A 16,533-nucleotide genomic window follows, 5' to 3' on the forward strand; every position below is an offset into this window, starting at 1 on the left:
ATACCTATCTCATATATATATATATATATATATATATATATTTTTACTGGAACAGGGATCCTCATTTCCCTATTATTAAAATTGATAATAATAATAATAAAATATTTTTAAAAATATATTATATATTTAAATAATAAAAAATATTAATAGTTGAGCATTACTATTTATTACATGGGAGCATAATGTTCGAGTAATAAAAATAAAAAATTTGGAATGATTTGTAATATTCAACAAAAAAATATATCCATTGTATCGTTGACACGTTAATGGAGTGACGCTTCTTGCCCTCGCCAAATTTCATCAATCATCCATTGTGTCGTTGACACGTTAATGGGAGATAAAAAAGAAAAAAAAACAGAAAAGAAAAAAAAGGAATAATAAAAAATGAAAAGTCGTTGATCTCCTGATAAAGCATTTTCTATATATCTCTGCGTTCTCTTTGTTCCTAAGCCAAAGGACTGAGTTTTCTTTCTGATTTCACTCTCACTCTCACTCTCAAAGGACTAAGTTTTCTTTCTGATCTCACTCTCACTCTCTCTCTTTGGCTCTCAATTTCAGTTTTTTAGTTTCGTTGTGCGATTCCCCAGCCGGGCTGTTAATACAGGTCAGTGAGTTTTTTTTTTTGTGATTGTGATATATATAAACCATTTGGGAACAATTTGATATATATATATATATATATATATATAAACCATTCGAATTATTTATTTTGGGCATTTGGTCAGTGATAATCTTCATTTTTTATTGTGGTTGTTTGTTGATATAAATAATGTTTTGAGTTTTGGGTTTGAATTCCTTTTGGAGCATTTGATAATTTGAATCTTATTAGGCAGCTCGGTGACGCTGAGCATCTTAAATTTTTGTTCTGTTTGTTTTGTTGATAATAAATGATTTGAGTTTTGGGTTTGAATGGCAGTTTATGAGCTTCTTTATTGTTTTCGTATTATTATTATTATTATTTTTTTTTTGGGCATGTTGGTGTATAAAACAGTTTGATTTTTCAGTTATAATTTATTTTTTGCACGTTTCATCTAAATGTTTTATATTATCGACTTCAGTTTTTCAAATCTAGTTATGCACCAAACCAGTCCTTTTGCATTTCAAAAAATATTTTTTGTAGTGGTCTGGAGTTTTGCACAAAATATTTGAGTGTTTCTGTTTATATACTTTGTGTTCCTTAGCCTTTAAAAAGCCCTGGATAATCATTTTGATAACTTTGTAAGCCAGTGTGATTGATTGACTTTGCTTCCAACAGTAAAATGTGTTATATCCATATAGATATTCTGATAAACAAGTGGACAATCTAATCTTCTCAGGATTGTTATAACCATGGCAAGAAAAAGAGTAAAGAGAAACCATGGAGAAAAAGTACAAAATGAGCCCACCATCATGGCTGAAGATCGAATATCACAATTACCTGATTCTCTCATACATTATATTTTCTCATTCCTTCCTACCATTCATCTTGTTAGAATGAGTGGTGTTTCAAGGCGCTGGAGACGGATGTGGGTTTCTACTCCTTTCTTATATTTCGATTGTCAATTCAATGATGTTACTTTCACCAAGGACGTGAATAGATCAAGCATGTTCCTAAATTTCGTGAAAAACTGTTTAAGATTTCGAAAGCGGTACATGCAACGAGATACATTCCTAATAAGTTTTAAGCTTGACTATTATATCCTCGGAAGGAATGCTGCTCGACAAGTAGACAGTTGGGTGAGATCTGCTATTCAAAGTAAAGTGAAGGAGTTAGATCTTGATGTGGAGGGTTACCGTATTCCTCAGGTTGTTTATACTGCAAGTTCATTAACTCAACTGAAGTTTTGTGCTTTGAATTTTGAGTCCACTTCACTTTCAACCTTAAGTTCACTAACTCAGCTTGAGTTAAGAAATTTGAAGCTGGAGGCCCCTTTTCTTTCAAAGTTTCCCACTTTGAAACATCTTTCATTGATCCGTGTGGTATCTGATTATAAGTCACTTGAAAATCTTATTTCTGGATGTCCTATTATTGAGGATTTGTGTTTAGTCAGCCTGAAAGTAATTAATCATCATGGTTTGGATCTAAGCTCCCTAGATTTTCCTGCTAAAACACTTAAAAATCTCACATTATCATCCGTGGAGTTTACTGATCAGGGGTTTGAATGTCTAATTTCTCGGCTTGCCGTCCTTGAGAGATTAACTTTAGATTATTTCGATAAGGTAAAAAATCTGAGTATCCATAGTCATTGCCTGAAATATTTATCTTTTTGTCATTCTAGGTGCACCAAAAAGACCACAGTTAGAACACCAAATTTAGTTTACTTACACTTAAAAGTAGTACCTTGTTGTATGTCAACCCCTTCCATCGAGGCCCCCAACCTTTCCCAAGCCAATTTACAACTTTGTTTCTATGAATCAACTTCGTATTTTGATTTTGTACATTTTCTTTCAAATCTCCGAGGCTTGAAGAAGATGTTCCTGTCGCTCCGCGAACTGGTATTTATAATTGCTTAGTTTGTTTATTTTATTTTTTTCATTTTCACAATTTCCAAGTAGAAAGTTAATGATTAATGATACAAAGTTGTTATGGTTAACTTTTGTAGGATATGATTTTTCCAGAAGATATAAGAAATAGATTGTCTCCTCCATTGCCTAATCTGAAGCATCTCTATGCGACCGTATACCGTGATCACAAGAGAAATTCAAAATTGCATGATTTTCTAGTTTGGTGCGCACCTTCTCTTGAGACTATTGAAGTACAAGAAAAACCTTCTTATTGTTGGTCTTATGTTTGAACTGTATTTGTAAGGTTTTAATTTTTGAGCTTGGTTGTTTTAGTTTCACTCTGTTTCATTTGAATTTATGACTTGTGTACAATATTTTTTTTCTTTTTTTCTTTTTTGTTTTTTTTTGTTTTTTTTTGTTTTTTTTTTAATTTTTGAGGTTTGCTACCTATGATTTACAAATGTTACAAAAATTTGGACTAATTTCAAAACCCTAAGAGAATATTCCTTTTTGTTCTTTATAAAAGTATTATTATTTATTTATTTTATTTATTTATTTATTTATTTTTATTTTTTATAGAAGAGAATAACACTCATTAATCAGAAGAAACAAAACTAAATACTTTAGACTTGTTCCACTCAATCATAGCACCATCTAACATGATCCAAAAGTTCTAGTAATGAAGAAAAGCTGAATAAACTAACTGCTGAGGTGAGTGAGGAAGAGTACCATGTAAAATACCGTTCTTTCGAAGCCCAAATTGTCCAAAAGATGTGCTTAATAATCTGATGAGATAGCTGATCCCCCCAAAAAATTCTGGGAACACCAAATGAAAAAAGTTCCAAGGAGTTGTCTCCAATAAAGCTCGGGAATGACCTATAAAAAGCTAGTAAGCTTCCAAATCTCTTTTGCATGAGCGCAGCCTCTCAAACCGTGCATTTGACTTTTTAACAGTGTAGCGTCCATTTACAGATTATTCTTATCATTAATGGTAGCTCCCAATGGGTATAGCTAAAATGTTCTTCTTAAAAGTAGAGATTAGAAAGTTTATAATTATCTTGCAAGGTTTCAAAGTGCAATTCTACATTTATTCTCTCTATTCATTTACATTCTGATTCCATATGTTTTAATTTCATTAATCATTGTTAGTTACCAAAGAAAAAAAAAAAAATCCTTGATATTTCATTTTTTTTATTGCTACAGTTCATTGATTTCATTTTAATAATCGAATAGTATATATACCTTTATAATTCTTACCTTTGAATATCAAGTGGTATAATATGAATTTTCCACACACATTAAGAGGGTTGAGTTGCAATTTTGGTTCAAAGTGAGACTTTTATTTGGACATTAAAATTAATACCAACTGTAACAGCACAGACCATCCGTATGAGATATTGTCCTCTTTGGGTCTGGGTAATCCTCTTACAATCCCGCATGAGATATTGTTCTCTTTGGGTCTGAGGAATCCTCTTACAATCCAGCCCTCAAGGTTTTGTCAAAACGCGTCTAAAAGAATAGGTATCCACACCACCTTATAAGGCACATCACCTTATAAGGCGTGTTTCATTCCCCCAGCGTCCTTGCTGGCACACCGATCTATCCACACCACCTTATAAGGTACACCACCTTGTAAGGCGTGCTTCGTTCCCCCCAGCATCTTTGGGCTTGGGAATCCTTTTACAACCCAGCCCTCAAGATTTTGTCAAAACGCATCTCAAAGAAAAGGTATCCACACCACCTTATAAAGCACACCACCTTATAAGACGTGCTTCGTTCCCCCCAGCGTCCTCCTTGGCACACCTATCTATCCACACCACCTTATAAGGCACACCATCTTATAAGGCGTGCTTCGTTCCCCCCAGCGTCCTTGTTGGCACACCGATCCAGATACTGATTCTAATACCATCTGTAACAGTTTAGACCACCCGCATGAGATATTTTCTTCTTTGGGACTGGAGAATCCTCTTACAACCCAGCCCTCAAGGTTTTGTCAAAATGCATTTCAAGGGAAAGATATCCACACCGCCTTATAAGGCGTGTTTCGTTTCCCTTTCCAACCGATGTGGGACTTCACATCAACAATTACTTAAACATAACCAAGGTTCTAACTTAAACACTAGTTATATCAAAGAATTTAGTGGATTTTATAAAATAGATTAACAAATAAGATGATCTTCTATTATAGCTCTTTATTGTTTTATATGACTTGTTTGAATTTGAGGAAGGATATCAATATAACATCTAATTATTATTTTTTTAACAATGATTTCTTTTTTCTTTTCCATTTTTTTTTTGGTTTTTTTTTGGGGGGGGGGGGGGGGGGGTGGGGGGATTCTATTTTCTCCTTTAATAACCAAATTTCTCTTTTACTTGTAAAATATTTTTGGAGGGAAGTTTTTAAAACTTTTTTTTAGACTTTTAATATATGACAGACATTTTTTAGTAACTTTTTCCAAATGATTTGAGAATATATATTGTTTTTCTACTTTTAAATGGACGCAAATAAAATGTTGGTATATCGTGTACCATATCATCCATTTTTTTTTTATTTTGCAATAACCTTATCATTTGATATAAAACAATTTAGTACCCTACAACATTATTGAAGATTTTTATATTAGTTTTTTTTTTTAATGAACTTTTAAACTAATTATATAAATTATAACTTCTCGAAGGAAAGAATATTTATTTTATTTATTTATTTATTGAAGGACAATAAAAATTTTCATTAAAAAGAAAGGTGGGCTACATATTATGGAAGGTATCTGATAGCCATGATGACAATCCTCTTTCTCTCAAACCATGGTCTCATAAGTCCAATGAAGAAAAAATCGATGACTTTAACAAAATATCAACGATAATATTGGATTTCAGCGAGCATCGACGTCGACAGTGGAAGATATTTTGGTTTCTCTCTCTCTCTCTCTCTCTCTCTCTCTCTCTCTCTTCCTCGCTACAGATGCCAATTTTCAGCAACTAGAACTTTTCATAACACTTCTTGTAACACGCCGTACCAAAAATATACATGATTAAATAAGTTTGACCAAGTTTGACCAAGTGAATAATATATGGGTTCAAGTTGAATTTTTCAATAGCCAATATTTTTGGTTTGACTGAGGTACCATGGTGTAGATCTCGTCGATACAAGTTCATAGACTTGCGGCACGCCAAATTCTGAGTTACGGATAAAAAGTTATATTTTTGAGAAGTTTTAAGCATAAGTTTTAAATCAGTGTCCAAGCTAGTCCCCCAGTTTTTGTCTGTTAGTGATCCAAGGCTTTATATAAGCCTAGGTAAGCATGTCAAATAGGAAACAAAGCCCAAAATACCCATTTCTTCCCCAAAACCCAAGAAATTCTCTCCTCAGACCCGTGGGTAATTGGGCCGTTTTGACCCGTTTACCGTCGAACCGGATCACCACCGTTTTGCCCATTTTCTGCCAATCACCACTTACACGCACCAGCCAACTAGAAAGGTCACTTGAAGGCAAGCTCAGCTGTGAAATTTCACGGCAAGAAGTGGCCGGACGTGCTCAGATCGGGGCGGCGAAGTTCGCATTGGCCGGCGAGGTGGGTCACCAGATTTTCTCATTTCTCGGCCGTTTCAGGCCAACCCATACACTTTTTCCACTATTTTTGACCCCTCTAAACTCATTTTCAGGGTTATTTTGTCCAGATTCCTCACCATTTGAAAGATCCAACAATGCGAAGTTCGGCCGATGCTTCAACAGTGTTTTCCGGCCACCGGAGGAAACTTTGGACCAAGGTGAGCATACTGATGAGTTCCTTGTCTCTTGGGCTTTCCATCAATATAAAGTTTATGAATTTTGGAGGTCGTTTGATAATTTTTCCATTTTTGGATCAATTAGTTAATTTTCGGATAAGTTGGGGACTGATAAAATTGGTCAAATTAGTTAAAATTGGAGTTAAATTAGTGAAATTGGATATTATTAGGACCCATTAGGTGGTTCGATTTTGAAATATTAGGCTTCGGGTGAAAATCCTTAATTTTGGATACCGAGTCCTAAGGACACGCGGTATAATTGGACTATCCGGTGTCCAATTTATGCAATTTTGTAGTACTGTAAATTATTTTAAGACATTTGGATTATACAAGTGTCTTTAGTTTAGTCGTTTGGTGTAACAGCTCAGTCCACCATCATGAGATATTGTCTGCTTTGGGCGCAGCCCATACGGTTTTAAAAGGCCTCTCAAGGGAAAGGTATCCACACCCACTTATAAGGAGTGTTTCGTTCCCCTTTCCAACTGATGTGGGACTTTACAATCCATTCCCCTTGGGGCTTGGAAAGGGGAACGAAACACTCCTTATAAGTGGGTGTGGATACCTATCCCTTGAGAGGCCTTTTAAAACTGTGCGAACTGGGTCCAAAGCGGACAATATCGCATGCAGGTGGATTGGGCTGTTACAGATGGTATCAGAGCCAGTACCCGGATTAGTGTGCCAGCGAGGATGCTGGGTCCCAAAGAGGGAGGATTGTGAAGTCTCACATCGGTTGGAAAGGGGAACGAAGTGCGCCTTATAAGGTGGTGAGGATATCTTTCCCGTACGACGCGTTTTGACAAAACCTTGAGGGCTTGGTTGTAAGAGGATTCCCTAGACCCAAAGAGGACAATATCAAACGCGGGTGGTCTGGGCTGTTACATTTGGAGCTTGAGGAATATTTTATTATATTACAGGCACTCGAGTTGAGTCTGGAGGCGATCCTGTAGAGAAGCAGACATGAGCATCTACAGTACTGTGAGTGGTTATTAGTTTTAAAATGTTTTGGGTATATAGTATAGTATATATATGTGATTTGAGTATTCTACTTATATCTGTTGTTTGATTTGAATGTTTATTTTATGGATGCATGAGGATCTGCTTTTACATATATGTGTTATCATTTTATATGACTTTTGTCAATATTTTAAACGTTTGGCAATTGTAATTAGTTCATGAATGAACTTGTGGTATTTGAATTGAGGTTTTAAATCACTTTGGAAATTAATCGATTTGAGAAGGCATATTGAAAATTATATGATTTTAAGTATGTTCAAATATTTTAGAAATTTTTAGATGCTTAAAATCGGTTTATGGTGAATATATTTCACTATGGTATTTTCTTATTTTAGTAAGAAATAATGATTTGAAGTTTTTTTTTTGAAATATTTAGAGAAGCGGTTGAGCGTGAATATTAAATTATGATTTATGATACGGTAGGGTACTGTATCGGTTATTTTAAATTGACGTACCGCATAGTACCAAAGTTTGGTTCAGTATTATATTACAGCGTGTTAGGTTTACCACGGTGCCGTGAGGTTGGTTTCATCTAATGGTTATCTATTATTACCACGGACTGCGAGGTCGGGTTTATCCGACGGTTTATTATTATTACCACAGTGCCGTGAGGTAGGTATCATCCAACGATTTATTAATGCCAGGGACCGTGAGGTTGGGTACATCCCGACGGTTATTTATTATTTCCACGACATCGTTCATATATTGAGGGTCATGAGGTGGATGTATCCCACGGTTTGCAGATTGGTACATCGTATGGTACATTGTATATGTTTGTATATATTGTTGATTTACAAATATTGTGGTGATTTCTGCATTTTCATATTTATTTGGTGGAACTGTATTTATTATATTTTATGCTCAAATGTTTATATCTTGGTTTGAAACATTTCATAATATTACAATGATCGTTCATTTATATTTTTGAGCATCGGTTTTTATGATATTAATTGGGATACAAGTTTGGGTTTTGTGAAATGATTTTTAAACTGGAAACTTTTCAAACGAGTGGAATGAGAGGTCTTGAGAGAAAGATTTTTCAGAAATAAATCATTATTTTTCTATTATACTATGCCACTCACTGAGATTTCTTTATCTCATGTTTTATCGTTTTAAATTCGTTTCCCTAGGCCTAAGCAGCTAGTAGCAGTCTACCTCGCGTACAACTTATCGTTTTATTTCTTCCACGACGGCAGCCGTATTTATCTCTTCTTTATCTACTGTTATCTTTTGGATTTATTTATTACTTATTTGTACTCCTGGACTTTGTTGATACTCTTAGAATGCTCTGATTTTAAATATGGGACTCAATAGAGATTATGGTAATTATGCGTGTAGTTATGGCCTGTAGTACAGTAGGTTGGTTGTAGACTTTATGCTGTTGTGGATATTGAGATATTATTGTTATCGCTTGTGTTTGTTGTCCACGTTTTAAGATGAGGTTCCATTAAATATTCTCTAAGGATTGTCCAGTAGAACTTCACTACGTGGGGCCATCCGTGGGATCCTGAAAAGGTTCCTGGGGCGGGTCCTATCAGCTTGGTATCAGAGCTTTAGGTTCTAAATTCTTTGAGGTTGTGCATTGCTGTACAACTCATCCTGTATTTTACCTTCCATACCTACCCTTTTGTGGTTGTTAAATATATTTTGGCTTATTCTATCATATAAAACTTTTTCTTGATGTCACGAGGAGGTAGACGTGGTTGCCAGCATGCTATAACTGGTGGTATAGATGCGTCCACTTATTTGGAGCATCTTGTCGAGCGCCTGGCTTGATCACTCGAGAGGAGTGGGTTTATTAAGTATTCTGTTAGGTAAGCTTGTAGACTTGGAGCAGTTGGTTATGACAGCTCCATGGATCCTATGCAATGTCCGGATGAGGACAACGGTCTTCGTACACAGCCAAAGGCAGAGGTTAGAAGGGATGACAACTTACCAGAGGTAAGGTATATGCTATGATCAATTAGGAGGATCACTCTGATGTTGTGACAGATACATTATCTATGCTTGGTAGTGACGGACATATTTTATTGACTTAAGGACCACATGCTCTTTTGTTTTTCGTGAATATGTTACACTAGTCAAGATGACTCAAGTTCGTTAGGGGTGTTACCTGCAAAGTTCCACATCCATAAGAGGATTCTTTTAACCTCGTCAGGTGTTTAAGAGTAGTTATCTTCGTTGCATGTAAATTAAGGTTCTTAATATTAGAATCTAGTATATATAAAGTTTATTTAGGCATTTTGGTGATCTTTTGTAGGAAAATTTGCTGAGAATTAAGCGGTGAATTTCATAAGTTGGTTTTGTAGCATCTGCTTTTGGATGATGATTTTAGATCTTGGTTTTGATATTTTGTTTTCTTGAAGGTTGAGGGTTTTATATCGATGATGTTTTATGGATCTAAGGTGGTTGATATTCTTGATGATAACTTAATCTCCTAAGGAATATGATTTTTGGGGCATAACTAGAATATAAGCAAGTAATGAATGTTTTCTTATGGTTTGAGAATCTAGTAACTAACTATAGTATTTGGTTGTGATATTAGAATTAAAATTTAAATTTCTTTATTGCTCGAGGTATGTATTCTTAGAGTTTGTTTGAAATTGGAAGAATTTGAGGTATCTTCAAGAATGATATTTGAGATGATGAGAGGACTCAGACTTGATCTTTTGGCTTCATATTTCTTGGTGTTGACAATCTTGAGGATTTCATTTAGGCTTTATAAGCAATCTAAAGCTCTCCATTGGAATAAATATAAGGAACTTTGTTTTATGACTTTGATGAATTTGGTTAAAAGAAAGATGTTTGTCGAGGTTAAGGAAATTGAATAATCAATGAGAAACATGGATCTTATAATTGCAAGTACCAGGAGTGTAATCGGAGGTAAAGAGAATAATTTACATTTTAACTTTGTGACACTAGTATTTGGTTTGAGGAAATTAGATTTAAGTTCTAAGCTTTCTTTTTGAATTGATGGATGGATTTTCTTTTAGAAAGTTATGAGTTGATACTTATGCATCTAGACAGTTGAAGGATACTTATGCTTCTAGACAGTTGAAGAAGCATGAGCTGAATTATCTGACTCATGGGTTAGAGCTTGCTGCAATGATCTTTATATTGAAAGCTTGGAGGCACTACTTGTATAGAGTTACTTGTCGGACCCTTAATGATCATAAGAGCTTTAAGTATTTGTTTACTCAGAAGGAGTTGAACTTAAGGCAAAAGAGATGGATAAGATTGCTAAAGGATTATGATTGCACTATTTCTTTGATTTTGAGTTGCACAGTTGGGTGTTAATTTGTGCATGCATACTTCATGAGGACTTTTTACTAGCTTTTTACTATGACCAATACTTATGGATTGTATTTTTGAGGTCCAATTTGAAGTCCCTTACTTAATGAGCATAAGAAGGAAAGTTAAACAAGGGGGAAGTCAGATTTCACTATTAGAGGCAATAGAGCATTGGTGATTGGTTCTAGGCTTTGTGTTCCCACAAATGAAGAGCTGAAAAGGCAAGTACTGGATGAAGCGCATAGTTCTGCGTATGCCATGCACCCTGGTAGCATCAAGATGTACCATACCTTGAAAAAGCATTATTGGTGGGCAAGGATGAAAAGAGAAGTTGCTGATTATGTATCCAAGTGTTTCATTTGCCAATAAGTGAAAGTAGAGAGACAAAAGTCTTTTGGACTTCTACAGCCCTTACCCATCCTAGAATGGAAATGGGAGTGCATCACGATGGATTCTGTATTCAAGCTTCCTTCCACAGTTTAGAGGCATGACGTTATTTGGGTGATCGTGGATCGACTCACTAAGTCTGCACATTTCCTATCCTTTCGTGAGTAGTTTTCTCCTCAAAAGTTAGCGGAACTCTTTATGAATCATATAGTGAGCTTGCATGGAGTGCCAATATTGATTATATCTGACAGAAATCCACGGTTCACTTCGAGATTTTGGTGAAGATTAATGAATGAACTTGGTGTCAAGTTGAATTTGGGTACCGCTTTTCACCCTCAGACCGATGAACAATCTGAGAGGACTATTTAGACCTTAGAGGACATGATGAGGTCATGTGTGCTATAGTTCAAGGGGAATTGGAATGAGTATCTACCTTTAGTAGAGTTCACCTACAACAATAGCTATCACTCGAGCATTGAGATGTCACCTTATGAGGCGTTGTATGGGAGACAATATTGAACTCCATTATGTTGGAATGAGACGTGTGAAAGGAAACTTCTAGGCCCTGGGATTGTACAGGCGACAGTGGACAAGGTCAATATTATACGGGCCAAGTTGAAAGCAACACAAGACAGGCAAAAGAGCTATGTGGATGTGCGTAGGAAGGATCTCAAGTTTGAGGTTAGCGATCGAGTATTCTTAAGGCTCTCTCCTTGGAAAGGTGTAGTACGTTTTGCAAAACGAGGGAAGTTAACTCCTCGCTACATTGGACCGTATGAGATAGTAGAGAGGATAGGTCTAGTGGCTTACAGGATTGACTTATCGGAGGAGCTTTCTCGAGTCCATGATGTTTTTCACATCTCCATGCTCTGCAAGTATATCTCAGACCCATCATATGTGTTAAAGACACCGGAGATTGAATTTAGGGATGACTTGTCTTATAAGGAGTAGCCAGTGCAGATTTTAGGAAGGGAAGAGAAAAGGGTTTGCAACAAGACTATAGCTTTGGTGAAGGTTCTTTGGAGAAACCAAATTGTCGAAGGGGCGACTTGGGAGCAAGAGGATCAAATGCGGAGTCAGTACCCTTACCTCTTCCAAAACTAAAGTACGAATTTCATGGACGAAATTTCTTTAAGGGGGATAGGTTGTAACACTCCGTACCAAAAATATACATGATTAAACAAGTTTGACCAAATTGACCAAGTTTGACTAAGTGAACAATATATGGGTTCAAGTTGACTTTTTCAATAGCCAATATTTTTTGTTTGACTGAGATACCATGGTCGATACGAGTTCATAGACTGGCGGCATGCCAAATTCTGAGTTACGGATAAAAGGTTATGGTTCTGAGAAGTTTTAAGCATAAGTTTTAAATCAGTGTCCAAGCCAGTCCCCAGTTTTTATCTGTTAGTGACTCAAGGCTTTATATAAGCCTAGGTAAGTGTGTCAAACAGGAAACAAAGTCCAAAATACCCATTTCTTCCCCAAAACCCGAGAAATTCTCTCCTTAGACCCGTGGGTCAGAACTGGGTCGTTTCGACCCCGTTTACCGTCGAACCGGGTCACCGCCATTTTGTCCATTTTTAGCCAACCACCACTTACACGCGCCAGCCAACTAGAAAGGTCACTTGAAGGAGAGCTCATCCGTGTAATTTCACGGCAAAAAGTGGCTGGACGCCCCCAGATCGGGTCGGCAAAGTCCGCGGTGGCCGGCGAGGTGGGTCATCGGATTTTCTCATTTCTCAGCCGTTTCAGGCCAGCCCATACACCTTTTCCACTATTTTCGACCCCTCTGAACTCATTTCCGAGGTTATTTTGTCCAAATTCCTCACCGTTTGAAAGATCCGACAACGAGAACTTCTGCCGACGCTTCAACAGTGTTTTCTGGCCACCGAAGGAAACTTTGGACCAAGGTGAGCATACTGATGACTTCCTTATCTCTTAGGCTTTTTGTCAATATAAAGTTTATGAATTTTGGAGGTCGTTTGATAATTTTTCCATTTTTGGATCAATTAGCTAATTTTTGGATAAGTTGGGGACTGTGTTTGGACAAAATTGATCAAATTAGTTAAAATTGGAGTTGAATTAGTAAAATTGGATATTATTAGGATCCATTAGGTGGTTCGATTTTGAAATATTATGCTTTGGGTGAAAATCCCCAATTTTGGGTACCAGGTCCTAAGGACACACAGTATAATTGGACTGTCCGGTATCCAATTTATGCAATTTTATAGTACTGTAAATTATTTTGAGACATTTGGATTATACAAGTGTCTCTGATTTAGTCGTTTGGAGCTTGAGAAATATTTTATTATATTACAGGCACTCGAGTTGAGTCTGGAGGTGATCCTGTAGAGGAGCAGATGTGAGCGTGTACAGTACTGTGAGTGGTTATTAGTTTTAAAAATATTTTTGGTATATAGTATAATATATATATGTGATTTGAGTATTCTACTTATATCTGTCGTTTGATTTGAATGTTCATTCTATGGATGTATGAGGATCTGCTTTTACATATATGTGTTATCATTTTATATGACTTTTGTCAATATTTTAAACGTTTGGCAATTCTAATTAGTTCATGAATGAACTTGTGGTATTTAAATATTTTGGTATTTGAATTGAGGTTTTAAATCACTTTGGAAATTAATCGATTTGAGAAGGCATATTGAAAATTATATGATTTTAAGTATGTTCAAATATTTTAGAAATTTTTAGATGCTTAAAATCGGTTTATGGTGAATATATTTCACTATGGTATTTTCTTATTTTAGTTAGAAATAATGATTTGAAGTTTTTTTTTGAAATATTTAGAGAAGCGGTTGAGCGTGAATATTAAATTATGATTTATGATATGGTAGGATACTGTATCGGTTATTTTAAATTGACGTACCGCATAATACCAAAGTTTGGTTCAGTATTATATTACAGCGCGCTAGGTTTACCACGGTGTCGTGAGGTTGGTTTCATCCAATGGTTATCTATTATTACCACGGACTGTGAGGTCGGGTTTACCCGACGGTTTATTATTATTACCACGGTGCCGTGAGGTTAGTATCATCCAAAAGTTTATTAATGCTGGGGACCGTGAGGTTGGGTACATCCCGACGGTTATTTATTATTTTCACGACATCGTTCATATATTGAGGGTCATGAGGTGGATGTATCCCACGGTTTGCAAATTGGTACATCGTATGGTACATTGTATATGTTTGTATATATTGTTGATTTACAAATATTGTGGTGATTTCTGCATTTTCATATTTATTTGGTGGAACTGTATTTATTATATTTTATGCTCAAATGTTTATATCTTGATTTGAGACATTTCATAATATTACAATGATCGTTCATTCATACTTTTGAGCATCGGTTTTTATGATATTAATTGGGATACAAGTTTGGGTTTTATGTAATGATTTTTAAACGAGAAACTTTTCAAACGAGTGGAATGAGAGGCCTTGAGAGAAAGATTTTTCAGAAATAAATCATTATTTTTCTATTATACTATGCCACTCACTGATATTTCTTTATCTCATATTTTATTGTTTTAAATTTGTTTCCTTAGGCCCAAATAGCTAGTAGTAGTCTATCTCACGCGCCGCTTATCGTTTTGTTCTTTACATGACAGGAGCCGTATTTATCTTTCTTTATCTATTGTTATCTTTTGGATTTATTTGTTACTTATTTGTACTCCTGGACTTTGTTGATACTCTTAAAATACTCTAATTTTATATATGGGACTCAGTAGAGACCATGATAATTATGCATGTAGTTATGGCCTGTAGTACAGTAGACCGGTTGTAGACTTTATGGTTTATGCTGTTGTGAATATTGAGGTATTATTATTATCGCTTGTGTTTGTTGGCCACGTTTTAAGATGAGGTTCCATTGGATATTCTCTAAGGATTGTCCAGTGGGATTTCACTAGGTGGGGCCACCCGGGGGATCCTGGGAAGGTTCCCGGGGCGGGTCCTGTCACTTCTATTATCTCTCTGCAACTTCTGAATTTTATTTACCAAATCTTTTTAAAAAATGAACTTGTCATACTCTAGCAAAAAGGGCATGAATTCAAACATGATGGTAAATGCGAACTGAAGACTAGGAACTGGGGACGAGGGTGAGGGCATGGTTCTACATAATTGCTAAAATATCCCTTCATAAAGACATATTTTGATTTTTTTTTTAATGATATATTTAATAAAATCACAACTCCTAATTACCCCTATTTAATGGCTAATACGTGGTAAGCTTTTTTTTTTTTTTTTTTTGTGATAATAATTGATTGGCCAATCAAATTATGTATTTTATTATTTTTATTTAAATTTAGAACATCCTACAAATTATATTTTTTAACTTGTTTGAGAATTAAAATATTAAAATGTAAGAGTTTTTTTATTTATTTATATTTTATACTTCTACAAATTGTATAGAATTGTTATATCTACTTAAAATTATATATTTTTCTATACACGTTACGATACATAATACAAAAATTTTAAAAAAAGATATACGTTTCGATTTATGATTTAACAACCTTGCTGGCAAGTGCTTGCCTCTGGCAACGATGAGGAGAAGTTGACTATGCACTGCTTTCTTGTAATTTTTTTTTTCAAATCGTGTATATCTTTTTTTTTTTTCCCAAAATATAAAAACAAAAAAATAAAATTTTGGGATTTTTAGGAGGCTGTAATCCCCAAAATTAATTATAAAATTAAAATAAAAAAGAAAAATTAATTTGTTTTATTAGGAAATTAGAATAAAAATTCTGAAACAAATTTTTATAAAAAAAGTTGAAAATAAGAGAAAAAAATTTTCTTTGTGTTTTTATCAACATCTAAACAGATAAAAACTTGGATAAGGAAAATCATTTTTCTTTTTCTCATACTTTTTTTTCCCTTTATTTTTCCACCCCACTTTTTTGAATCTAGTTTTTGTTGTAAAAAAAGCAGGGAATATTTCTCTAACATAATTTTTTTGCTAACCAATATTTCTCTAATATAATTGAAAAGTATACACTTTTTGTTTTAATTAAAAAAGATACACTTGTTGGATAATTCAATTCGCATAATTAAGATAAAATGTTTGTATAGTTGGCATTTATTGTCTATATTTGAATTTATCAAAAAGTTTTCTATATTTTGTTGCTAATAAACACTATATTTTCTTTACTTATAATAATTTTTAATATTTATGAACTATTTTATTATCATTGTATTCTAATTATTGTATTTTTATATTATTTTACTATATTAATTATTTTATATGCAAAAATTTGTATTCTAAATTAAATATTTACAGTTTTTGAAAATTTTATCAGTAGTTCCGTCGATATCGCAATTTCCATCGATATTTTCATAAAATTATACCTTCGACATTTCCATCGATAGCAAAATAAGCAAACTTTGAGCATCTTTAATAGATTTTTTAAAATCCTTCATTTCTTTTAAAGAGTCATACTTTTTTTTTTTTTTAATAACTTCAATGGGCACTTTAAATTGAAAAATTAAAATAAAGAATGAAACTTGGCTCTCTAAATGTAAAGAGCAAAACTCACTTTCTATATAAACC

General features: G+C 34.5%; 2 protein-coding genes across 2 annotated transcripts; both read left to right on the forward strand.

Annotated features, from left to right (window-relative positions):
- Positions 1–377: 377 nt before the first annotated feature.
- Positions 378–8,224, forward strand: LOC107422255 (FBD-associated F-box protein At5g27750; the record flags this gene model as incomplete). Its single annotated transcript, XM_060815219.1, has 3 exons — positions 378–604; positions 1,317–2,212; positions 8,214–8,224. Coding segments are annotated over exons 2-3 (894 nt in total), but the record flags the coding sequence as incomplete, so codon positions are not given.
- Positions 8,225–11,442: 3,218 nt separating this feature from the next.
- LOC132803092 (uncharacterized) lies at positions 11,443–11,913 on the forward strand. Its single transcript, XM_060815330.1, has 2 exons — positions 11,443–11,462; positions 11,514–11,913. Exons 1-2 carry the CDS (start codon positions 11,443–11,445, stop codon positions 11,911–11,913), a joined length of 420 nt encoding a protein of 139 aa, XP_060671313.1.
- The last annotated feature ends 4,620 nt before the right edge of the window (positions 11,914–16,533 follow it).

This window comes from Ziziphus jujuba, chromosome 3, assembly GCF_031755915.1.
Source record: "Ziziphus jujuba cultivar Dongzao chromosome 3, ASM3175591v1".
In the NCBI taxonomy this organism is placed as follows: Eukaryota; Viridiplantae; Streptophyta; class Magnoliopsida; order Rosales; family Rhamnaceae; genus Ziziphus; species Ziziphus jujuba.

Coding starts and splice junctions, on each gene's coding strand:
- LOC132803092 (XM_060815330.1), top strand. CDS start 11,443: ATGTCACCTTATGAGGCGTT. Junction 11,463..11,513: donor ATGTCACCTTATGAGGCGTT/GTATGGGAGACA, acceptor GACGTGTGAAAG/GAAACTTCTAGGCCCTGGGA.